The sequence below is a fragment of the Antechinus flavipes genome, chromosome 4 (assembly GCF_016432865.1).
Source record: "Antechinus flavipes isolate AdamAnt ecotype Samford, QLD, Australia chromosome 4, AdamAnt_v2, whole genome shotgun sequence".
In the NCBI taxonomy this organism is placed as follows: Eukaryota; Metazoa; Chordata; class Mammalia; order Dasyuromorphia; family Dasyuridae; genus Antechinus; species Antechinus flavipes.
The window spans coordinates 135,666,710-135,694,171 of NC_067401.1; the positions used below are offsets into that span (position 1 = coordinate 135,666,710).

The 27,462-nt window shown below is 35.2% G+C and overlaps 1 protein-coding gene across 2 annotated transcripts in view; it reads right to left on the bottom strand.

Annotated features, from left to right (window-relative positions):
* Positions 1-2,125: 2,125 nt before the first annotated feature.
* SOCS7 (suppressor of cytokine signaling 7) overlaps positions 2,126-27,462 on the bottom strand; it is a 48,259-nt gene continuing 22,922 nt past the window's right edge. For both annotated transcript variants that reach the window (XM_051994678.1, XM_051994677.1), the window contains 3 exons: positions 10,609-10,744; positions 9,989-10,142; positions 2,126-7,791 (listed from right to left, as the gene is read on the bottom strand). In XM_051994678.1, the coding sequence (XP_051850638.1) occupies positions 10,022-10,142; positions 10,609-10,744 (257 nt within the window). In that variant the 3' untranslated portion in view covers positions 2,126-7,791; positions 9,989-10,021. The remainder of the gene's footprint in view (positions 7,792-9,988; positions 10,143-10,608; positions 10,745-27,462) is intronic.

Here is a 27,462-nt window from a genome sequence, read left to right on the forward strand (position 1 = left end):
CAAAACAGCTATCTACCAGATAGATAGCATTTTTAAAAAATCAATTTATTCCTTGTTTACAAAAAAAAAAAAAATCTATATGGTTGCCAGAGCAGCTGGTTAGGTCCTCTGAATAGACACACAAGTGTCAGTCTTCACAAGATGCTCCATGAATTTCTGGGAGATTTAGTGATAATCTTTTTCTACAGGTCTCAGGTTAGATAGCCTCGGTTTGCTTACTGTTCATTTGACTTTATCTATGGAGGAAAAAAGGCAGCAATAATGAATGAGTCAAATCAGAGAAACTTGAGATTTTTCTTTTAACTTTGTACTCAAGAGTTTAGCTTACTTTTGTCCTGAGGATTGTGGGGGCAACCTAAATTTCAAAAGATCCAGATTAAAATCTAAGAAAGTCTGTGTCATAGTTATGGTGCTAAAGACTCTTGTAAGTAGTTATCAAATGCCTCAGCACTTTCAGTCCTTTGTGGTAGTTGCTGAATTTCAGACTTTTGTTTTTCCTTTTCACTGCCTCCTGATTGTAGAGAAAACCTACTGAATTGAAATCTTGAAACCCTCAGCTTGTTAGTTGTATGGTATTCAACAGCGTCCTTCAATCCTTCTCATGACAGAGGAAAAGGTTGTGGAAATACTGTATGAAGAGAGCAGATTATTATTCATATTTTGAAGGACAAAAAGAGAAAAGGAAGTTTATATGGGATAACACCTTATCACCACTTCACAGGTTCTGCTACAACTCCTTCTCCATTAGAACCTACAAAAATATTTAATTCCCAAATTGAATTGGGATTGAGTTTGGAATCAGTGCAGCTTTTTCTAAAGTTTCCAACTTACCATTGTGGTATATGAATGTTATGGAATATTATTGTTCTGTAAGAAATGACCAGCAGGATGAATACAGAGAGGACTGGCGAGACTTACATGAACTGATGCTAAGTGAAATGAGCAGAACCAGGAGATCATTATACACTTCGACAACGATATTGTATGAGGACATATTTTGATGGAAGTGGATTTCTTTGACAAAGAGACCTGAGTTTCAATTGATAAATGACGGACAAAAGCAGCTACACCCAAAGAAAGAACACTGGGAAACGAATGTGAACTATCTGCATTTTTGTTTTTCTTCCCGGGTTATTTATACCTTCTGAATCCAATTCTCCCTATGCAACAAGAGAATTGTTCAGTTCTGCAAACATATATTGTATCTAGGATATACTGCAACATATCCAACATATAAAGGACTGCTTGCTATCTAGGGGAGGGGGCGGAGGGAGGGAGGGAAAAAAAAATCGGAACAGAAACGAGTGTCAATATAAAGTAATTATTAAATAAAAATTAAATTAAAAAAAAAAGTTTCCAACTTACCAAATAAACAGTATGGAACTGAGGATGAACCAGTCGGTTACTCCCATGTGATCTTGTCCCATCCATGAAAACTTCCATTGCGTTTCTCCAATGTATATAAAATGAGGATGGTGGACTAGAAATGATGCAATAGAGACCCACTATTCTCTAAAATAAATTCAATCTCCACTACTAACTTGCTTGAGCAAGACATTTTGGGATCTCTCGACTCGAGTCGAATGATCATATTCCACAACAAATTATTTTCTTTTCCTTACTTCTCCTTATGCCTATAAATCCTGTGATAGGGAGGTTTTTTGTCAATGGACTGAAGTAATTTCCATTTTTTGTAGGCAGAAAGGAAGCAGGCAAAGAGTCAGAACAAAAAGGAAGTAGAAATTGTTCAAATTCCAATTTGGACCAGTACGAAAACTGGCCAATCACTTTTTCTCTCTGGGTCTCAGTTTTCTCATCTATAAAATGAAGATAATATGTGGAATAGACACTTCAAAAAGTTTTTGTAATAAGATGGATATAAAGTGAATTATATAAACATTAACACTTATTACAAACAGACATCTGTCAAGTGCCATATGTTCCTACCAGACATACCTTCTAGCACCAATTAAATCTCACAAATTTCTCTTTGGAAATTCTACCTGGCATCGAGGAATTTATTCAATCTTTATGGGAAAGATTCCATGAAAGAGTCAATAATACTAATTATTAGGAAAGAAGCTGTATTATGGTGAAGGAAACTAGGAGAGAAATCAACACAAAACAATTTCTAAACATTTTTATTTCAAATTCCCTTCCCACCCCTCCCCAAAAAGACATGGGTCTGAACAACAGTCATAAAAAGGAGATACAAACACAAGAGTCAAATGTCTCCCGCACCAACACTTACAAAAAAACTGGGAATTTTACATGGGATTTCCAAACAGGACCTGCAGCAGCTACTAATGTCTGAATACAAGAGTCCAAACATGCCTATTAATACAATATATACAGACAATCCCCATTCTGTAACTAATCTACAGGAACATCCAAACATCCCCCCACCCCCCCACCCCCAAGAAAAATACCAAAACACACCCAAAGTGCATTTGTTATGTTTATATCAAAACATCTTCCCCATCCCCCATACTCTTCCCCCCCTTAAAGATTGGCCTGCAAGTCTATTTTTAACCATTTAGTACATTTTAATAGTTTATGAAAATAAATTATACAGCAACTATTTTAATAAATTAAGCACAAAAAAGGTAGGAAATAAGGGGAAGGTGGGGAGAAAAATGTGTCCAAACTAAGTGGGAAAAGAAGCCAGGTCACTTTGGGCTGGTGGTAATGAGGATGCTTTCAAGAAGGGCACAAAGTTGGGGGTGGGAGGTGAAGGGAAGGGACTAATTAGCTTACTGAGAACTAGCAAAGAACCTGAGCCCAGATTTGGATACCGTATTTTTAAAGTTTTCCTAGAACACAAAGAGACAAAAGTGGCTTTGTCATTAACACTACCAGTTTCTGCATCCAAACAAGCTAGTTTTCCAAGAGACCAGTGACTGGTTTATGTTCTTTGGAAGATTCACGGTGCAGCTCTAAGGGTTAGAACCTTCCCAAGAGAGATTCTAGGTGGAAGAAATCAAGCCACTGTTCCTGATCCATTTCTGCAGGCTGAGGAGCTAAGGCAGAGAAGACTCTGGCTTCTGAGCTGAGGCCCTATTATCTTTGACCACTTTACTTTTGATGAAGGGTGTGAACTGTCTTCTTCTCGAATGTCTTCTCTAAGGGCAACAAAGATCGCAGTCCAGCTGCGACCAGCCATTTAAGTCTATCCTCCTACTGTTGATTGCCTTATTTCCTTCTTGGCTGCTGCCTCATGCCCTTCTGTGGGAAGTGTTCCATGGACTCTTTAAGATGATATAAAATAGAAATGACAGTGAATCAACAAACTCAGGGAGCAGGGCTGGCTGGAAAGAGACCACTGGAGAACAACCAAAAAAATGGGGACCATGATGGCAGCACCAAGCCAGAAAGGGGAAAAGGAGTAAAGAGGACAAATACAGAAATGTATACACGTAATCTGCATGTAAAGAAAAGGTTTTCTTGTGTCAGAAAATAAAACTTTTAAAAACAGTGCATTACCATTTCTGTTTTAACTGCAGCACCTGGATCCCTAGCTTCCCTATCTCTGTGGCTTATCCCCTACCCCCTCCAACTCCCACCCAAAATCTCACTTTCAAATCCTCCTCTAGATTGTGCTGAGCATGAAGGATCACATTCCCCAGGTCATAATTGGGTGTCACAAGGACTTCTGTACCTGACTCTGCTTTTTTAAGTCTTATGACCCAATAATCTCTAGATACTTATTATAAGGGTCATTTTAAAGGGAGAAGGGGAGGTTGGTTCATTAATTTTTTCTTTTTTAAATAAAAAAGTTTTACTCCCCAGGAGCAAATAAATCATTTTGAACTACCAATAAACACTGCTGCAGTGAAAAGAAAGATGGCTACATGTATGCAATAGCACAAATTCAGTGTAAGACCAGCTATGTTGGAGACTATAGATAAAAGCACTTACCCTCTCCCTCCTCTGACCCTCCCCACCCCCCACAAACCAAACCAAAAGATTCCCATAGGGAAAATGTCTAACTCCAAAGCTTCTCCCTTGGGGGCAGAGAACATTTTCTTAAACTTGGCCATCATGTCAGTTCCCCCCAACAGAGATGCTCCCAACTTCCCAAATGATGGGTAACAATTCTGTAAGTAAAGACAGACATGCACCCAGACTTGCAGACCTCTTGCATTGCCAGGCCTTTCAACCCCAGAGCTCAAAAGGAAGTTAGAGGCAACAAGGAAGGTAAAAGAGAAAACAAAAAACAATTCTTTTTTTTTTTTCCTGCAGAGAGCAGAGGGCTTCAGGAAAGCTTTGCTATTCCAGGAGCCCAGAGGAAAGACCTGAGAGGCTGGGACTTCTCCTAGGATGTGTCTTTCTCCTTTTGCCTCATCTTCAGCACCATTCTGGGTGTCCTGACCTTCCCCACCTCTTCTTGGGAGCAGACTGGACTGGAAGCTCCCCACCTCCACACTGTTCCCAATCTTAATAAGGAGAAGGGGTTTATATAAGCAGCGCTACTAGAACAGAATGGAGCTGGCCCCACCCCTTTCCAAGTCCCTTCCCTGAGGCAGCTCAGGTTTCAGAGGGTTCCAGTCATTATATCTAGGCACAGGGCTAGGTCCCCAGGCCAAGGCAAACATTATTGATCAGGAGCCTCAAAGCCATCTGTCCTCACCCATAGATGTGTCTCCCCATTAAGTCCCACCCTCCCCACCCCCATCGCAGCATATGAATTTCAAGTAATAGCAAGTTATAGCAGTAGTTGTCACTAGCTCACATAAGTTTAAGTCTATTCCTGTCCCAAGGAAGGTTACAGTAGATGATGGACGAGAGGATTGAGTTTCCTTTTCAAGGTAGCCTAAGGGCACAACTGACATCATTTGCCCAAGCTAACCCTTCAAGAAGCCATGAGTCCTCTGTCTTTTTCCAGTTTTTGTGACTTAAAAAGAAAATGGGAGTGGGGGAGAATGAGTTCATGAGTAACTTGCCATTTTTGTTGAGTTTATTGTGAATGAGGAAGAGGTAGGTAGGCAGTCTAGTTAGAGGGTATCTGGAGGGCATGAAGGGCGTATATTACTGGCCTAGCTGCTCAGACTCTCCCTGTTCTATTTCTAACCTCTTGGACCTCACCTTAGGCAATCCTAGTCCAATCATTCTCTGCTTTTCTGCTATTTCCAGACTCACTTCCTGAGGATAGCCAAGTTCCTTCCTGTCCTTTTCTGTTCTACCATCCTCTACTGGAGGATGAGTATCCAGCAAGAGACTGTTAACAGGAGCAATTGCCCCTGCGGCTAGGAAGGAAGATGAGTGGGGACAACTGTCAATTTTTCAGGCCAGTTTGATTTAGGACATGGAAATTCAAATGCCTTCAGAAAAAAGGTCAAAGTTATTCCTTCCTCAGGTGTCCCGGTGAAATAATAGGTAGGGGGTTGGCAGCCTTCAGATGGTCCTATGGGGCTGCCAGGGAAGGGGAGCGTAGCTCTAGACTCTTCTCAGCAGTCTTCTTCCTCCAGATCCCCTCTCAGGTTGAGATCTGTTGATGGATCCTGGAGGTCTCTAAGTATAGAACAATGAGCTGAAAAGGCAGAAAAACTCAAGGCTGATGTATATAGCTAGTATGGCTTTGGGCTCTATGCTTCCCACTATGTCCCACTCACTTCTATCTCTGTGTATCTACTCCCTTTTTGCCTCTTTCAATCCCACTAAACCCTCAAGACTGTTAAGTTTCACATCTATGAAACCTTCCCTGCCTATCACATATCTGTACTAAAATTTGGCTATTGATTTTACATTGTCATACTACTTTCTAAATGCATTACGTAACACAAAGTATATCCCCAAATTCCTATCTAAACTTAGGCAGGAATCAGGTTTCAGGTCTTTTTTTCCCTCAAGGTACTTCAAAAATAGAAAATTTTAATCTTTCATTGGCAATAGCCAAAGAAAATAGGGGTTGCATCTGCCTTCTAATAACTACAAGGGATTCTAAAGTCCTTTCCAGGGTGGAAGTTCACAGGTGCTAAGCCTATTTCTTCATTGTGAGTGCTGTTCTAAGAGCAACAAAAGGGAAATGTTCCTTATGATATGAATTCTGGTCTACATTGATACTGCAAAGCAGATATCATGGCCAGATTTCCTAGGTATCTTTATATCCTTTTAAAGATTTATAGTTTGGGAGACTGGCTATTTGGAATGGGGGGACTTGTGACAGAGGGAGCCACCACTTCAGCCTTCAGTAGGCAGTGCTTCCAGATGAGGTATTTCTTCAATTTACTGAGACACACTGAGGGCCTCACTCCAAACTTTCATGAAATGATAATGTTGGATTTGTTAACACTAAAATGAAGTAAAGATAAACACAGGGGAGTTGTGGAAACAGTTTCATGGAGCACCTATTGCAGAGTATTAACAGTCTGGTCCTTCTTATATCAGAATATTTTATAATCTTACATCTTAATATGAAATCTCAACTCGGTCAACTCCACTTGACAACAGTTCTCAAAAGCTTATCATTCAGAGTCAAGTGATGGTCACCTTTGGGACAAGTTTTAAACTTTCAAAAAGCCTCCCTGAATTTCTCTTCTCAACAGGAAGACTTAAGGGTCAAAAGACAATAGGTTCCAAATCGGTATTGGACTGGATTTCTCATCAAAAGGAGGGCAGTGATCATGATACACTCCCCACCCCCAAAATATATGTTTGGAAATAAAGCCACTATTTGGTTTCTTGTTACCTCTCCAGTCCAGAAGCTGAATGACATGCTTAGACAGAAGATAAACTTCAAAGCATGAGATTTAACAGTGCCAATCAGATCTTTAGAACCCTGCCCTCTGGAGATAGAATTTCTAGAAAAGGGGTGATGATTTTGTCCCTCATCTCTATCTTCATGTTGTTAGATTAAGTGAGAAATTCTAAATTATAGAGATGGTCTGACATGAAGAATCTGAAACCACAATTGGGGCTTTGAACCATTCAAGCAACAATAAAAATATTATTTCCTTTGTGGAATAAGGGGATATACCATGTCCAGAATAAAATGTGCTGCTATAGAGAGAGAAGGGAGAGCTAAAACGGTTAATTTCTTCCTAGTTTATAAGGAAGAACAGAAGTACCCTGAGGTCATGGATTTCAGGAAATAGGTAGAGCAAATTTTAAAAGCTTCTAAATGTCAGAGGCATGTGATTTCAACATCTCAGACCTCAAAAAGGTGTGAAAATTCTTCAAATAAATTGCAAACAATACCCATTTGTTTCTTTCCCACAATGTTTTGTTTCATACTGTTTGCCCTTCTTTAGCAGCTCCTCTAAGGAGCCTATACTCTTTACAAAAGGCTCATAATTAGGCAACTCCAAATTTCTCATTCCATCTTCCCTTAGGCCCTCATTACTTATGACATGTTTTCTCCATTGCAGAGCACCATGGCTAATGTTAAAGGGTTTGTCTGTAAGCCCTTTCTTTTCATTGAATGGGGCAGCACTTTCTTAAACCCACCTCAAATCCAATAGGCACAATCCCCAGCTGCTCTTAAGACTATGTTTTCCATACTGAAAATGGCAATATCAAAAATAAAACTTCTGAAAAAGAAACAGTACTGAGACTTTCTCCACCTTTCCGAGGAGTTGATCCAGTTGTATGATCCCAACAGGGGATTCAGAGCTGGCAGTTGGTATTCCCACCTCAGGAACTTTTTTGTGTGCTTCTTCTGTGCCTTTTATGGGAATTAAAACATTTGTATAGAAAGTTTAACTGTTCCTCCTTCCCATTTGCTCTTCCCTCCCCTCATCAACCATGTAGCTTCATTTGGTTCTTTGCAACTGGAGCTTGGCCACCAAATACCTTAAGTAGAAAAGAAAGAAAAATCAAAATCAACAATGGCAAAGGTCTAACATTTTTGAAGTAGAATGGACTTCATCTAAGTATTATCATATTGTCAAGTAAAATGAGATAGGTACCAATGGCAACAACAAAAATTATTCTAAGTAATATAGTTAGCTCAATACTAAGATAACACAAAGACAAACATCCTGTGGTACCAGTACCAAAGTGACACCAGTCACTTGTTAGTACTATTCTAAGACTTCTACTATCCTTTTCTTTACGCCCCACCCCACCCCCAATGCCTTTCCTGAAATTCTCATGGCCTTCTATTTTCCCCACAGGTTCACAAATTGCCCTCAGAGACAACATATAGTTATGGATATTAGCTTAGGTCTAATAGAATTAATGACTACTCCATTAACACCTTGTGTACCTTTCCAACTGTTCTGGTTTAGCTGTAGAAATTTAAGAAAAGTAATCTCACCCTGAAATAAGACAATAAGGGGATGGTGGCAGAAGACTGGGAGGGGAGGAGGAAGAAAAATTTTTCCTTTTTGGTGACGCCCAGAGCCTAATGCAGTGATTCTAGTAGGATAGATCTAATAAAGTCTCACCATGTGGGATGGTGTTGGCAAACTAGGAAATAATGGAGACGCTAACAGTTCTCACCTGCTGTGCGGGAGCACTATAGACATGGCATATATTTCTGTCTCCTACTATACTAAAATTACCATAGAGAAAAATTCTATTGGTCACTACAAATCTTAGATTTCCATAAATGTTGCCTTAAGATAGGTTTATGCATCAGATAACTATTTCACTAGTATAGAAACACCACCAATACTGGTTCATAAAGAGTTTGAATCCCACTTTTATTCTTTGAACCTTAGTTTCCACATTTATAAAATTAGAGTTGGACTAGGAGGTCTCTAGATATATTTCCAGTTGCATTTTACCTTGCTAAAATTTATCTTGCTAAAATATTTCTGTCTTCATTGGTCTACATACAAACTCACTCACTAATGAACGAACGAGAACACCCAGAGCCAGAACAAATGGCACAGGGAGATGCAAGAACAGCCTAAGGTAAAGGAGATCATAGACCCACTAAAAAGTGTGTGGGTATAATAAGGACATATATATTTATAATGTGAAATTATTCTTCTTTTACTATAGAATGATAGTAGGATAAAAAAATCAAAAGTAAAGGTTTCCTTTTCATCTTAATAAAAGATACCTATATTGATAGTGTTTTATTTTGGCTTTTTGGGGAAAAGTCCAGGAAATAAGTACCTGAAAAAGCACCTATCAACTTAAGTAAGAAGGACAGAGCTACAGTTCACTGATAAATACAATCTATGGATTTTCATAGATTGTATTTATGGATCATGAGATTTAACGTGTAAGTCAATACTACCAGTTCTAACAACAAAACCCTAGAACTCCAGCAACTTTGCCCTCTCTTCCTCTATCTTTTAAAATCCCTTATTAAGAAAGATTCAAAATTCTTCTATATAAACAGATGATGCCAAGGAGCTTGATCAGAAGAAAAAAAATAGCAGAAAATAAAGAGAAAAATAAAAAGAAAATATATTAAGTGAATTTTTCTGGCTCATCAAAACTGTTACCAATTACTTTTCTGTGGCCCAAATTCAACTTTAAAGAACCTTAATTTGCTGGTGATGAGAAATTTTCTTTGGTTTCTAATGCTATATAACCAACAGTGGCAAGAGAAACCAAAAATTTTTCTCCACCACAGATGATTATGTATGTGAGGGTGAATAAACTCAGGGTGGGCGTCTTCCACAAGAGCTGGGAAAGATTATCCACATAGTATCCAGCACCATATTCATTTACAAGTATCTTTACTTTCTCTATAAATATTCTTTTAGGTGTTCCATATTCATGTCAGACATCTTATATCATCAAGGCAGAAATGGAAAGAACATTGGATTTACAGCCACAGGCCTGGGTTCATCTCCGGGCTCTGTCACTTACTATCCTGCTTACTTTTTCTAAGATTGTTTCCTCAGAGTTGGTGGCCTCTAAAAGTCTGCTCTAGCTTGAAATCTCTGATCCTTTCTCTTCAAAACTATAAGCTCTTTGAGGGAAAGAAGGCACTTAATACAGGACTCAAGACAGGGAAAAGATGTTCAATTCATGCTTCTTGAAACATAGGAAACACGGCTGAGTGGCTAAGAAGCACACATCTCACCTGACAGCAGCACAGCTGTCCCAGGGCCCCTCGCTACGTGGAGGGCTCCACCTCCGGCTTCTGTTTTGAAATGAGCTGCGCTTCCTTCAAGGACAAATATACTTCTTCTTGAGGATCATAGTAGTAGAACTTTCTGATGTAAGAGATCAGAGGCCTAGAACACAGAATTGGCAGGAGCAATTATAATAAAAGACATATAATAAAAAAAATTAAGAAAAATAAGGCTGTTTTTTTTTTTCCTTTTTCCCCTTCTCTGTCCCTGTACAGATGAAGGAGACTATTCTTAAATGTCCCTCATACAGTTCTTATAGGATTCCTTGCTATATTTTCATCTATTGTTCTTTCTCTGGTTTCTTCTTTTAGGTGTCCCAATATTACTCCTATCATGTTCTTCCCCACCTGACTTTAGAATTTTATAGGTATATACATATATCCTTATCTTTTGAATGCATACCATAGTCCTAAAGTCAGGTGTTAGGAAGAAACAGACCTGGAAAAGATGATAATTGAGAACACTTACACCAAATTCCATTTCCGCAATTTGAGCCAATAGATTATCAGGACATGGATCTATCTTTTCCCATAGTCCCCATATTACTCAAATCCAAATGCCAACATACTTCGGTAAAGGAAGATCCGGGATGTGATCTATGCGGACAAGCTGTCGGATCCGAAAGCGGCAAAGATGCTGGAGAGATTTGACATTACTGAATCTGGACACAGGATAGAGGAGCTGGACTGGAGTTGGTGGAAGTCCTTTAGGAACAAAAACAAGAAATAAAGACATTTGGTAGCTGGATGGTCTAAGGAAGAAAATGATTTAATCTCTCTGAACTTTAGGGTTTTTTTCTCATTTTATCTATATCTATAAATTGAGAGGCTTGGCCTTGATGACCTTCATCTCTAGAGCTGAAAAAAAATGTTTAAATACTGGCTGAGAAAGAAAGGGGCTGTGGCTATGACCAAAATTAAAAAGTATGTGGCCCTGTCAAATTCTTTTCTCAAAACTGTCAAGCTTTACTTAACATATATAGTTTAATCCCCAGCTTAGTACGTGGCGTTTTTAAGAATTAAGATGTACAAGGACGGACAGAAGCAGCTACACCCAAAGAAAGAACATTGGGAAATGAATATAAACTGCTTGCATTTTTGTTTTTCTTCCCAGGTTATTTAGACCTTCTGAATCCAATTCTCCCTGTGCAACAAGAGAACTGTTCGGTTCTGCAAACATATATTGTATCTAGGATATACTGTGACATATTTAACATGTATAGGATTGCTTGCCATCTGGGGGAGGGGATGGAGGGAGGGAGGGGAAAAAAATCGGAACAAAAGTGAGTACAAGGGATAATGTTGTAAAAAATTACCCTGGCATGGGTTCTGTCAATAAAAAGATATTTAAAAATAAATAAATAAAAATAAAAATTCAAACAAACAAATCCCCCCTCCCCCCAAAAAAGAATAAGATGTACATTCTGTACCCTCTTCCCATTGAGTTTAATCTTTCCCATGATTTACTGACAAGGCTGCTTTGGATCCCTTACTTTGGGCACCCCAGAATTTCTAGAAAGATAAGTGTAAGTATTTCAAAACAGGTGACTTTTTTTTAAGAATGCTTCATTTTATTTGAATGTTCACTATGATTAATATACTATGTGGCCACCATTTTAAAAGAAAAAAAAAAAAAAAAAGATGGATTGAAGAAAATCACATTTATTAATGAATCTTTTTGATGTCTTTAAAAGCAATCTAGCCTGAGTTTACAGCTTGGAGGAACCAAGGGAGATGGAAACACTAAACACAACAAAGAAATACTATAGGTTTAAAGTAATCCCACGTAAACTCAGGCATTAAAAAAAAATAATAATTCTACAAGAAGAATCTAGAGAGCTTCAGAGTAGGAAACACTGGCTTTGTTCGAAGGACATAAGAATGGTAGAAAAAGTGAATAAATAAAAAATTAAATTATAACAAAATAACTCTGAAGAAGAAACTGAAAGGGGAATAAATAACATTAAAAGCTAGAAAAGAGAAAGTTATGCATGGGGAAGAGTTCTTGACCAAGCATGGGATAGAAAGGATCACAAGGAGATAAAATTGACAATTTTGATCACATAAAACTAAAAAGTGTACAAGTTTCCAAATAAAAAAATTCAAGCTATATGTGACCTAGATCACTAACAATTAGAAAAATGTAAATTGAAAAAAAAAAAAAAAACTCCACCATGCATACATCAGATTGTCCAACTCGATCAAAAAGTATTATGACAAACAATAAGAGGGGTTCGCAGGAAATAGGTGTACTAAAAATAAGATGAAGTTGGTGAACTAGTCTAGGACTTCTGGAAAACAATTTAGAACTAAGCCACACCAAAATCATAAACTCTGCATATCCTCTGATCAGCAATATCATTATTAAGAAAGAAGAGGAAAAAAGTAAAGGATACACATATACTTATAGTAACTCTTTGCCACACTAAGGATTTGCCTATCATTTGAGGAACGATCAAACAAAAACGATAGATGAATACAATGGAATAATATTATATTGTAAGACATGACCAGAGGGATGACTTCAGAGAAACCAGTTTAAATGAAGTGATATAGAGTGAAGTGACCAGAACTAGGAGTAAAATTTACCTAACAATAATATTATAGAGATGAACCACTCAGAAAGATTAGTATCAATGCAATGATCAACCATAATTCCAGAGTACCCAAAATGACAAATGCTACCCACATCCTGATAGCAATAGGCTTAAGATATAGACAGACAAAATCTTTTGATATGGCCAACCTGTACATTTGTTTTGATTGACCATTCCTTTTTGTTATAAGTATTTTTGTTTTTCTTTTTTTCCAGTGGGGTGAGGGAAGGAAAATAAGTGATTGTTAATAGGATAACTAAGTTCATCAATTGATAAAACAATTTTTTGAACACTTGAAATTCAAAAAGACATTTATATTTCATACCTCAACAATTAACCTTTTGTTATCAATACTTCTTATTAGCATTCCATAGACTTTTTCATATTACTAAAAAGAAAAAAACCACACACACATACACAACACATGGTCTTACCTAAAAGAACTAGATGTGCTGGATAATTCTTAACAATTTATTATAAATATGAAGACATGATTCTACAATTTTTTCTACTGGGTCTCTTTGCTCATATCATCAGTCTATTCCTTGGAACATCAATAGAAACTTGTCAAGTGCTTATAAAAATTTTCAATAATTGATAGAGCATAATAAAAGCTTATCTTTGCATATACTTTGTTTCTATTTTACTAACTTGAAATTGGGGGGGAGGACTTTCAGATTTTCAAAATGTATAGTATGGCTATCATATTAATATAGTTATATTTCCATCATTAATGATAGAATGTCCAAGAGACTCTCTGATGAAAAGATTTCAGAACTATTAAGAAATATCTCTTCAGTTGAATCCTGCTGCATCTTTATAATAGGATTCCTCCCCTTTGTAGAGGAGAAAAGTTCACAACTGCATAGATTTTAAGATTTTTTCCAATGTATTGATTAGATATGTTGATTTTTTTTCCTCTCAAAAATATGTTATATAGGATGATTTTTCTGAGAAAGGGGGTAATAGCTGAGATAATTGTAATGATGTATGAAACAGAAGATATCAACAAAAATGTATTTTAAAAAAACTATTAAGAAATATCCTATCATATTTATCCAATGGTAAGCTCTCAGACAGTAAATTCAATGGCATAACTGCTACCATTGAAATATGTAAGGCAGAGAAAAGGAATTCTTCATCTGATTCCAAAAATGATCATTCCTATCAATGACGTTCCTTCTATGGATCATAATATAAATGTTAATAAGTAATGTGGACATGGACCCAAGTTCATGAAGAGCCATAATGCCTGAAAGATAAAAATGTTTCTTTTGGCAATGAATTGTTGCTTCTCAAACTGTGTGTGGACCCTTCAAACAATTAAAAATTATACACTATTTGGCCTTACTTTATATTTAACAGTCCAAGTCATAGTTATGCAAAGTCCCATCTTTTCTTTTCAAAAAAATTTCTTTTGGAAGCCAATGCTTAGAAACATTCAGAAATGTTGATGTTCGAAAGGCAATAACTATTCTATGACATTAGATGAATTAGAAAAGTTCAATGGTTTTATTTTTGCTTTAAGTTTTCAAAGAAATCTACCTATAATATACTGTAACCTATTCAACATGTAAAGGATTGCTTGCCATCTGGGGGAGGGGGTGGAGGGAGGGAAGGGAAAAATCGGAACAGAAGTGAATGCAAGGGGTAATGTTGTAAAAAATTACCCTGGCATGAGTTCTATCAATAAAAAGTTATTAAAAAAAAAGAAAAAAAAGAAATCTACCTATAAAAATGAATGTGAAACAACTTCTGGAAGGGACGTTTGCTACATAAAACTATGATACCTAATCAATTCCTAATAATAAGGTAACTTCACTTTGACCCCCAAACTAAAAGGAAGCAAAATCTCTCAAGTTTTGTCAAGCATCTTCATTGTAGAATCCTTTTCTTGAACATTTTCAGAAAGTATTTCTTCCTGAGGGGCAGCTACATGATAGCTGGGTAGTAGGCTGGGCCTGGAATCAGGAAGGCTCATCTTCTCGAGTTCAAATCTACCAACAGAGACTTCCTAGCTCTAGTAATTCTGGGCAAGTTACTTCACCCTGTTTGCTTCAGTTTCCTCATCTGTAAAGTGACCTGGAGAAGGAAATAGCAAACCATTCTAGTATCTTTGCCAAGAAAACTCCAAATGGGGTAACCAAGTGTAGGACACAATTGAAAATGGCTAAACAACAACAATGTATTTCTGAGGTACATATAATGGTCAATAACCAATTGCTGCCTTGTAAGGCACACTATATATTTATTCAATTTATATCAAACATGCCAAATAAATCTGACCTGAAATTCTAGTTGGTGTTAGACACTAAAAGCAAATATTTGTTTAATGAATTTCCTTAACTTGGGAAAAAACAATACTACAAAGTAAAAACAGTGTACTTAGAGATATATTGTTGAACCTCATAAAACCACAATTCATAATGAAAAAAAAAAATCAAATGAAGGTGGCCTAGCTGTACCAGATTTAAAATTATATTATAAAGCAGCAGTTGCTAAAACCATCTGGTATTGGCTGAGAAATAGACTAGTTGATCAATGGAATAGGTTAGGTTCAAAGGACAAAACAGCCAATAACTTTAATAATTTAGTGTTTGACAAACCCAAAGACCCCAGTTTTTGGGATAAGAACGCATTATTTGACAAAAAATTGCTGGGAAAATTGGAAATTAGTATGGCAGAAACTAGGCATTGACCCACATTTAACACTGTACACCAAGATAAGGGCAAAGTGGGTTCATGACCTAGGCATAAAGAATGAGATTATAAATAAATTGAAAGAGCATAGGATAGTTTACCTCTCAGATCTGTGGAAGAGGGAGGAATTTATGACCAAAGAAGAACTAGAGATCACTATTGACCACAAAATAGAAAATTTTGATTATATCAAATTGAAAAGTTTTTGTACAAACAAAACAAATGCAGACAAGATTAGAAGGTAAACAATAAACTGGGAAAACATTTTTACAATCAAAGGTTCTGATAAAGGCCTCATTTCCAAAATATATAGAGAATTGACTCTAATTTATAAGAAATCAAGCCATTCTCCAATTGATAAATGGTCAAAGGATATGAACAGACAATTCTCAGACGAAGAAATTTAAACTATTTCTAGCCATATGAAAATATGCTCCAAATCATTATTAATCAGAGAAATACAAATTAAGACAACTCTGAGATACCACTATATACCTGTCAAACTGGCTAGAACGACAGGGAAAGATAATGCAGAATGTTGGAGGGGATGTGGGAAAACAGGGACACTGATACATTGTTGGTGGAATTGTGAACCCATCCAAGCCATTCTGGAGAGCAATTTGGAACTATGCTCAAAAAGTTATCAAACTGTGCATACCCTTTAATCCAGCAGTGTTACTTCTGGGCTTATACCCCAAAGAGATACTAAAGAAGGGAAAGGGACCTGTATGTGCCAAAATGTTTGTGGCAACCCTGTTTGTAGTGGCTAGAAGCTGGAAAATGAATGGATGCCCATCAATTGGAGAATGGTTGGGTAAATTGTGGTATATGAACGTTATGGAATATTATTGTTCTGTAAGGAATGACAACGGGATGAATACAGAGAGGACTGGCGAGACTTACATGAACTGATGCTGAGTGAAATGAGCAGAACCAGGAGATCATTATATACCTCAACAACGATACTGTTTGAGGATGTATTCTGATGGAAGTGGATCTCTTCAATAAAGAGAGTTAATTCAGTTTCAATTGATCAAGGATGGACAGAAGCAGCTACACCCAAAGAAAGAACACTGGGAAATGAATATAAACTGCTTGCATTTTTGTTTTTCTTCCCGGGTTATTTATACCTTCTGAATCCAATTCTCCCTGTGCAACAAGAGAACTGTTCGGTTCTGCACACATATATTGTATCTAGGATATACTGCAACTTATTTAACATATATAGGACTGCTTGCCATCTAGGGGAGGGGGTGGAGGAAGGGAGGGGAAAAATCAGAACAGAAGTGAGTGCAAGGGATAATGCTGTAAAAAATTACCCTGGCATGGGTTCTGTCAATAAAAAGTTATTAAAAAAAAAAAAAAACACAATTCAACAAAGGCATTTATTTTATATCCCTTTATCTTTCCTTGAGATTTGCTAAGTAAAGATACAGTCTATTTGGAACTATTTGGCAGAACTATGGAGAACTACCAGAAGTAATGAAAAAACCTAGACAACTGCCCGAAACTCTGGTCCTGAAATCTACAGTGATACCAACAGGGATGATGACTTCATACCTAAGAGATCGATATCTACAAGTACTTTTCTACAGATGTTCGTACCCCCCAGAGGGCAATCCAAAGGAACCTCCTTACAAGAGAAATAAGATAGAAATAGATGTCCTTAATTAAAGGGCAATGTGTTTTTTCAGTGAGAGCAGCAACTATAAAATGGCCTATATACATTTTCTGCAATGTTCAAGATGTTGCCCTTATCAAAATCTGGATAACATACTAAAAAACTTGTAATTCAAATATTAGCTGTCCAGACTACATCCAAAAGATGAGAAAAGAGCTTGCTAGATATTATGGAGGGAATGGAGGCAAAACTGCAGAGTAAGAAAAAGCAGTATACTCTAGTTAGCTCCCCATTAGATCTCTTACACAAAGATCTAGAAAATACCATATTGAATTCTGAAAAAAACCAGGATGAAATCATAACGAACATTTTTCCAGGCCAACATGGCTTAGATAGACACAAAAAGACCTGTAGAGACTATAGATGGGGCACAAGCTCAGGAACTCAATGACCAAGCCTGGGCACCAAGTTAGTACCAGGGCAGAAGATCCCAGGGGTTCCCTGAACTAGACAAAGGTAGCAGCTATTTTCTCTGCATTACCCAATTCATATCACAGAATTGAGATAGAACATAGCAGGCATGATCACGGTCCTTAGCTACATATTGAGTGAGGAATGAATTTGGAAGCCAGCTGAATAGCTGTATAGCTCTCAACCTATAAACAGAGCAAGAACTCAGTTCTCAACCCCCACCCAGAGAGAAAGCCTAAAGTTTCTCCCACTGGGTTAATAGTGGCTGAGACCAGCAATCTATTAAAACTTGAAAACAGAGATAAGCTGACAGACCCAAATCTAATTGAGGAATTTATAGAGCTAAGATGATAAGTCAGTGAGTGGATCTCATCCCAGATATAATCATACTGGGAGCACTAAAACCTCAAAGGCCCCCAGCCTGAGATGGGAAAGCAACAGAATATAAGAGGACAAAGGCTCAGGCCAGGTTCTACCCTCATAAAGATTACAAAGTCCAGGATTAATATAAAATTCAAATCAAGAATTAGGCTGGACGAATGAGCAAACACAAAAAGAATCCCACTATGAATAGTTATTATGGCAACAGGGAAGCTCAAGACAAATGCAGAAGTGAATAACTCGAACATTTACAACTAAAGCCTCAAAGAAAAAATGCAGCATGGGCCCAAGTCCAACAAAAATTCCCCCCAAAAAATAAATTAGGCTTTTTTAAAAGAACAAAAAATTAGAGCAGTAGGGGGAAAATATGGAAAAGAAGTAGAGAAGAAAGATCTGAAGAGAATAATTTGAAAGATTATACAAAACCTTACTAAAGTAAATAACTTCTTGAATATTAGAATTCACCAAAGAAAAGCAATAAAATAAAATATACTGAAGAAAAAAAAGAAAATATACAGAATCTCCTAGCAAAATCACAAATCCAGAAAATAGAATGAAAAGAAATGACTTAAGGATCACTGGATTACCTGAAATCTGTGAAGAAAAAAAGAGCCTACACATTATCTATTCATCCATCTATCACCTATCTTTCTTTCTTTTGTGTTTTTCTTCACAAGTTACATTCAAATCAATTTTTAAAAAAAGATTTTTGAGTTCCAGGTTTTCTCCCTTATCCCTACCCACAATTAAGAAACCACATGTGAAATTATGTAACATCTCCACAAAAGTGAAGTTGTGAAAGAAAAGATAGATCTTCCACCCTAATTAAAATAAAAACCGAGAAAAATTAAATTGAGAGAGAGAGAAAGTGCACATGCATGCTTCAGTCAGTATTCAGACACAATCAGTTCCTTCTCTGTGTATGGATAGGATTTTTCATCATAAGTCCTTCAGAGTAGTCCTGGATATTTTTTTCCAATTTAAAGAAAGAGAATAAGAAAAAAGAAAAACAGAGAAAGGAATACAAAACAAAATGAAACAAAACAGAACTTTGTCATGTGCTCAGCAGATCAGGGAGGATTCAAAATATGTAACAAATACCAATTCAAGAAAGTATATATATTAGTAGAAGAAATTACATTTATGAGTGTCCATCTTTACTTCCCTGTAAATTGTTCTTTTGTTCTCTGTGTACCTTTTTCACTTTCTTTTTTTCCTCCTTTCATCTTCCACCCTTTCTCCCCAAGCAGGCAATAATTAAGGATATATTTATTTGTATGTAAGATATAGATATACATATATAGAGACACACATCTTTCCTATCCCTACTGACCTTTTGCTTTAACTCTACTTCTAACTTGCCTTGCTATCACTTAACTTTGTCCTAACATGGATTCTTCCCTCATCTTCTTTCACCTTTTGCTTTCCTGTCTACCCATCCCTCCTCCTTAATTTCTTTATAGCTCTTAAGGGGTGTTATAACCTTCATAGTATATATGTGGTGTTTCCTATTAAACCCACACCCAAGATTCCAGAACTATGACCATTCCTCCCCCATTAAAATGCCTGTCTTTTCTTCCTCTGTACTTCACTTGTATCACATAATTACTATTTTTACCTTAACTCTGCCCCAATCTTTTGAGCTACCTTATTGTTGATGTCAACCTTAAACATATGCTATAAATTTCCCATGCAAAAAAAAATTTATCCATGTTGAGTTTCTTGAAATTGATTTTTTAGATTAGTTTTTTATGTTAAATTTTCTACTAAGTTCGAGTTTGGTTGACAGTCCTGAAAATCTGCAAGTTCAATGAATGTTCATTTTTCTTGTTCAATATTATACATAACTTTGTGGAAAATGCTATTTTTGGCCACAGGCCTAGTTCTTTTGTCATTAAATATGATTGCAAGACCTGCAGGTCTTTTATTGTGACTGCTAGTTCTCTACAATTCTAATTGTAGCTCCAGCATATTTAATAGGGTTTTTTTTTCTTGTTTCTTGCAAAATTTTCTTTGACATGGGGGTTTCAAAATTTGGCAATAATGTTCCAATGTGTTTTCCACAAAGGATATTATTGAGGTGATAATGAATGGATTTTTTCTATTTGTATTTTCCCTTAATGTTCTATTACTCCAGAACAATTTTCTTGGTTTATTTCTTGCATTATTGTGTCAAATTCCATTTTTTGATCACAACTTTTAGGCAATTCAATTATTCTTATATTTTCTTTTCTTGGTCTGTTCTCCAGATCTGTTTTTTTTTTTTTTTTTTAATAAGATGTTTCATGTTCTGTTCTATTTTTTCATTCTTTTTAATCTATTTAATTTCTTGGTCTCATCACTTCTAATTTTCAAAGAATTATTTTCATCTGAGATTCTGTTATTTTCTTTTCTAAATGGTTAATTTTTTTCATTATCTTCTTGTTTTTCTTGGATGGTTTTTATTTTATTTATTTGTTTGTTTATTTATCTGATTTTCTTCAATGCCTCTCACCTGACTTCTAAATTCTTTTTTGAGTTCTTCTATAAATTCTCTCTGAACAGGGAGCCATTTCATCTTACTCTCTAGGGTAGAAGCTTTTTTTATTTCAGTGTCCTCCTCTGAAAATGAATCCTGGTCTTCCCTATTTTCATAGGTTATTTCTAGGATGGGGTTCCTTCTTCTTTGCCAGCTCATTTTTTTAAAATAAGAGGTATAAATGTAAGCACTTCTAATCCTCGGGGGAAAGGGGAGAAGAGGAGAATGATATCTCTGGCTTTGCTTCAGCACTCTCTTCTGACCAGGAATGCCAACCAAAAGCTCCACCCTCCTACTGAGCCATAGTCAGCAATGTCCCTGCCCCACTGTCTCTGCATTCTCTTTTTGATCACAAAAGCTGTGTGACCCTGATCAAATCACTTAGCCCCAATTGTCTTTCTGTCTGTCTGTCTGTCTCTCTCTCTCTCATACACACATACACACACACACACACACACACACACACACACACGCCAAATAACAAAACTGTAATTACTCCTAAAGATTAGTAGATCACTGAATGGATGCCCATTAGTTGGGGAATGGCTGAATGAGTTATGGTATATGATGTAATGGAATATTGATGTTCTATAAGAAATGATCAACAGGATGATTTCAGAAAGAAATGTAGAGACTTACAGGAACTAATGCTAAGAGATTAAAACCAAGAGATTATTCTACACAGCAACAACAAGATTCAGCGATAATCAATTCTGATGAAGTAGCTCTTTTCAACAATGAAGTGACTCAGGCCAATTCCAATAGACTTGTGCTGGACAGAGCCATCTGCATCCAGAAAAAGAACTGTGGGGACTGAATATGAATCACAACAAAGTAATTTCACCTTTTTTTTGTTATTTGCTTGTTTCTCTTCCCCTCCCCCCCATTTTTTTCCTTTTTGATCTGGTTTTTCTTGCGCAACATGATAAATGTGGAAGATGTTTAGAAGAATTACACGTTTGACCTTTAATGGATTACTTGCTGTCTAGGGGGAAAGAGTGGAGAAAAGGGAGAGAGAAAAATTTGGAACACAAGGTTTTGAAAGGATGAATGATGGCAACTACCTTTGCATGTATTTTGGAAATGAAAAGCTATTTTAAAAAACTAGCAGATCAAAGAACAAATCATTTTGTTAGAGATAATGACAATAATGATTGATGCTAATGTGGGGAAGAAGCAACCAAAGTAATTCTTAGGGAAAAATTTACATCTGCAAACACTTTTATTAATAAAAACAACTGGAAATGAAACCACAGAATTCTAAAACTAATCACCAAAATAGAAACTGTAAAACATCAAGGAGAAAACAAAATTTAAAACAAAAAACCAAATGAACTAATGAAATTAGGAACTTTTTGGTGGGGAAGAGAAGATGATAAAACTATTAATTTGATCAAAAAGAATGATGAAAACCAAATTACCTACAACAAATATGAAAAAATGCATAATAAATTAAAAATAAAAGAAATTAGAAACAATTTACTCTTAACTCTTTATTCCAATAAAACTAACAAAAATATTTATGAAAATATAAAATATCCAGATAAACATAAAAAAAAATAGGGAATTTAAATAAAATAATTTCAAAGAAATAATCTGAATAATCCATATATGAACTTCTAAGGAAAAAATTTCAAAGTCAGATGGACATTTTTTGTTATTTGCTTGCTTCTATGAAATATTCAAAGAGCAATTCCTAATATCACACAAATTGTTTGCAGAAATAGCAAAAGAGGGGATCCTACCAAATTCCTTTTCTGACATAGATATGATCTTGATTCATAAATCTGGAAGTGTCAAAGCAGGGGAAAAAAACACAACTAAATATCAATATCCTTAATAAACATAGATGCAAAAAATGTAAATAAAATACTAGCCAAGAGGCTAAAACAGAATACTATAAACTATTATCAACCATATTAATAATTAAATTGACCAAAAAATATTGAGATGCACAAAAATCTTGATAAATATAATACTCATTTCTAAATACTAGAAAACATAGAACTAAATGGACCTTTCCTTAAAATAATAATGTGTATATATATAAAATCCAAGAACTACCACTATATACAACTGAGATAAACAAGAATTCTTTCCAACAAAAGCAGGGATGAAACAAGGATTTCCATTATCATCACTTTTATTTGACTTAGTATTACTAATACTGCCAATAACAATAAGACTAGAAAAAAAAATTGAGGGAATAAGCACAGGTAAAAAAGAAATGCAATTTTATGACTTTGCAGATGATATGATATATACTGGAACAGTAACTTTAGCAAACTTGCAGAATATAAAATAAAATGGGGCAATGAGGTGACATAGTGAATGAAGCACCAACATCTAAAGTTAGGAGGACCTAAATTCAAATTTGAACTTAGCCAAAGCCTTGATACTTAGCTGTGTAATCCTGGGCAAATCACTTAACTCTTTTTGTTTGGCACAAAAAGAAAAAAAAAATTATACACAACACTAAATTCATACAAATCATCATTTCCATATATTGTCAATAAACCCAACAGGAAGATAAAGAGAGAGAAATGACATTTAACATTATTACAAAATGTATTAAAATTTAGGAGGGAGTCTATCTACCAAGATATATAAGAAAAATATAAATTCAATAATAAAGCATTGTTTAGAAAAATAAAGACAAATAATTTGAAAAATATTTGTTGCTCAAGGGTAGAATGAGTTAATATAATAAAAATTACAATATTAATCAAAAGAATATATTCAATACCATACCAAATTATCAAAGGATTACTTTACAGAACTAGAAAAAATAATAATGAAATTCACATAGAGCCTCCCTCCCCCCAAAAAAAGGTAAAAAAATCTCATGGGAAATAAGGAAAGTAAGTGAGAACAAAGGAGACTAACAGCTGCATACCTCACACTATATTGCAAAACAGTAAATCTCAAAACAATTTAATACTGATTTTAAAAATAGAAAGATCAAAAAGTTAGAATATATTAGATATACAAGATAAAGATGAAATACAATGAGTACCTTGGTATTTACAAACACAAAGACTCCAGCTAGTAGGATAAAGATTCATTCTTTGATTAAAAAAAAAAAAAAAAGAAACTGCTGGATAGCAGTACAAAAGAAATTAGTTTGAGACCAATACCTCATTCTAAGAAAAGTGCCAAATGGATATATGGTCTCGATATAAAAGATCACATTATAGACAAATTAGAAAAACATGGAGAAAATTACCATCAGATCTATGAGGTAAAAGAAAAGTTCAAGACCAAAGGACAGATTACAGAAGATAAAATGAAAAAGTTATACATAAACAAATCTAATAAAGTTAAGATTAAATGGAGACAATTGGAGAAAAAAAATCTTTGCAATATGCTATTTTGATAAAGGTCTCATTTCCTTGGCATATAAGAAACAGATACAATTTTTTTTTAAATTAAAGCTTTTTGTTTTTAAAACATATACATGTATAATTTTTCAACATTAATCCTTGCAAAACCTTGTGTTCCAATTTTTCTTCTTTCTCCCCCCACCTCCTTTTTTAAATGGCAGATAATCCAATATATGTTAAACATGGTAAAATATATGTTAAATCCAATATATGCATACATATTGACACAATTATTTTGCTGTACAAGAAAAATCAATCAAAAAGGAAAAAAGGAGAAAATATTAAAATGCAAGCAAACAACAACAAAAAGGGTGAAAACGCTATGTTGTGATGCACACTAAGTTCCCACAATCCTCTCTAGGTATAGATGGCTCTCTTCATCACAAGATCATTGAAACTGACCTGAATCATTTCATTGGTGAAAAGAGCCATGTTCATCAGAATTGATCTTTGTGTAATCTTGTTGTTGCCATGTACTATGATCTCCTGGGTTCTGCTCGTTTCACTTAGCAACTGATACAAATTTTTAAGAGCAATATCCCAATTGGTAACTGGTATAAGGATATGAACATGCAGTTCTCAAAAAAGAAACCCAGGCTATCTAGACTTATATGAAAATATACTGGGAAAAAAATGTTTGTGGCAGCCCTTTTTGTAGTGGCTAGAAACTGGAAAATAAATGGATGCCCATCAATTGGAGAATGGTTGGGTAAATTGTGATATATGAATGTTATGGAATATTATTGTTCGGTAAGAAATGACCAGCAGGATGAATACAGAGAGGCTTGGAGAACTTACATGAACTGATGCTGAGTGAAATGAGCAGAACCAGGAGATCATTATACAATACTGTTATGAGGATGTATTCTGATGGAAGTAGATATTTTTGACAAAGAAAAGATCTAATTCAATTCCAATTGATTAATGATGGACAGAATCAGCTACACCCAGAGAAGAAACACTGGGAAACGAATGTGGACTACTTGCATTTTTGTTTTTCTTCCCAGGTTATTTTTAACCTTCTGAATCCAATTTTTCTTGTGCAACAAGAGGACTGTATGGATCTGCACACATATATTGTATCTAAGATATACTTTAACATGTTTAACATGCATGAGACTGCCTGCCATCTAGGGGAGGGGATGGAGGGAGGAAAAGGAAAAGTTGGAACAGAAGGAAGTTGTTGTAAATGTTTTAAGGGGACAATGTTGTAAAAATTACCCATGCATATGTTCTGTCAATAAAAGGCTATAAAAAAAACCAAAGCACTGCTTCCTAAAACAATCTAAATTTTAATAAAGCATGGTTTCAAATATTAGTCTGTTATGATTTAATATTTAAATTCTATCATTATTAATTTTGGGGGGCTTTATTGTTATAAACAATTCCTGCCATATATATATATATATATATATACTGGAAAAAACACTATAAATTGGAAGTGAAATTTTAAAGAAGGGAAAAAGACCTATATGAGCAAGAATGTTTGTGGCGGCCCTCTTTGTAGTGGTCAGAAACTGTAAACTGAGTGGATGCCCATCAATTGGAGAATGGCTGAATAAATTGTGGTATATGAATATTATGGAATATTATTGTTCTGTAAGAAATGACCAACAGGATGATTTCAGAAAGGCCTGGAGAGACTTACATGAACTGATGCTGAGTGAAATGAGCAGGACCAGGAGGTCATTATATACTTCAACAATAATACTATATGATGATCAATTCTAATGGATGTGGCTATCTTCAGCAATGAGATGTTCCAACAACAAAAAGGGTGAAAATGCTATGTTGTTCCAACAACATATCAGTTCCAACAACAAAAAGGGTGAAAATGCTATGTTGTGATACATACTAAATTCCCACAATCCTCTCTGGGTATAGATGGCTCTCTTCGTCACAAGATCATTGAAACTGACTTGAATCATTTCATTGGTGAAAAGAACTATGTAAAGAATTGAACCAGCTACACCCAGCGAAAGAACTCTGGGAGATGACTATGAACCACTACAAAAAATTCCCAATCCCTGAATTTTTTATTTCTTCATAGGCTAATTGTACACTATTTCAAAGTCTAATTCTTTTTATACAGCAAATAACTGTTTGGACATGTATACTTACATTGTATTTAATTTATACTTTAACATATTTAACATGTATTGGTCAACCTGCCATCTGGGGGAGGAAGTGGGAGAAAGGAAGGGAAAAATTAGAACAAAAGGTTTGGCAATTGTCAATGTTGTAAAATTACCCATGCATATAACTTGTAAATAAAAAGCTATATATTTAAAAAAAAAAAAAAAAAGAAAGAAAGAAAGAAAGAAAAGAATTTGGAAAAGAAAAAATAAATAAATTGGAAGTGAAAATTAGAGCACTGCCCCCATCTAACCAGATTAGCAGAGATGACCAAAAATTTTAAAACATCAATGTTGAAGGGGCTGTAGGAAAAGAGACACATTGAAGCTCTGTTGTTGGACCTGTAAATAGGTATAACCTTTCTAAAAAGAATTTAGAATTATATACAAGAAGTTACTAAAACAGCCATAGGTCTAGCTATATCACTGTTATGTTATCACTACTAGTAATAATAACAATAACTAGCATTTACATAGGACATATTATTTGCCAGATACTATGCTAAGTACTTTATAATTATTTCATTTGATTCTCACAATCAAGTGGGAGATAGACTGTTATTCTTCCCATTTAATAATTAAAGGAGACCAAAAAATCAGGAAAAAATTCTATACATATAAAAATAATTTGAAGTTTAATTAAATTAACATTTTAAATTTCAATTAAATATTTAAATTTTAATTTTAAATATTTGAATTCTTAATTTAGATTTAAAATTTTAAATATTTAAAATTAAATTAATTAAATTTCAATAATAGTAAAATCATGGTAGATGGGGAATACCTGGAGAGAAAAAAAATAATGCAACACTTCCAAATTCCACATGATATCTCTGATAAAATAATTAATTTATATGTCCATTTCCTAAGTAGTACATACATCTCTTTTAAGAGGAAATATTCAATTATTGTTCTGTAAGAAATGACCAGCAGGATGAATACAGAGAGGACTGGCGAGACTTACATGAACTGATGCTAAGTGAAATGAGCAGAACCAGGAGATCATTATACACTTCGACAACGATATTGTATGAGGACATATTTTGATGGAAGTGGATTTCTCTGACAAAGAGACCTGAGTTTCAATTGATAAATGACGGACAAAAGCAGCTACACCCAAAGAAAGAACACTGGGAAACGAATGTAAACTATCTGCATTTTTGTTTTTCTTCCCGGATTATTTATACCTTCTGAATCCAATTCTCCCTACGCAACAAGAGAACTGTTCGGTTCTGCAAACATATATTGTATCTAGGATATACTGCAACATATCCAACATAAAAAGGACTGCTTGCCATCTAGGGGAGGGGGTGGAGGGAGAGAGGGGGAAAAAATCGGAACAGAAACGAGTGTCAATATAATGTAATTATTAAATAAAAAATTAAAAAATAAAATAAAATAAAATAAAATAAAAAGAAAGTTAAAAAAAAAAAAAAAAAAAAAGAGGAAATATTCAGTATTGGAAAGTAGCCTGGCACAGTGTACAAAGTGCTGGCCTTTGTTCAACATTATGGGTTCAAATCAAGACTCAACTTCTTATTGTCAGTATATCCTTAGGCAAATTTACCACATGTGAGTCTAAGAATTTACTCAGCTGTTAAATAAGCAGTTAAACTA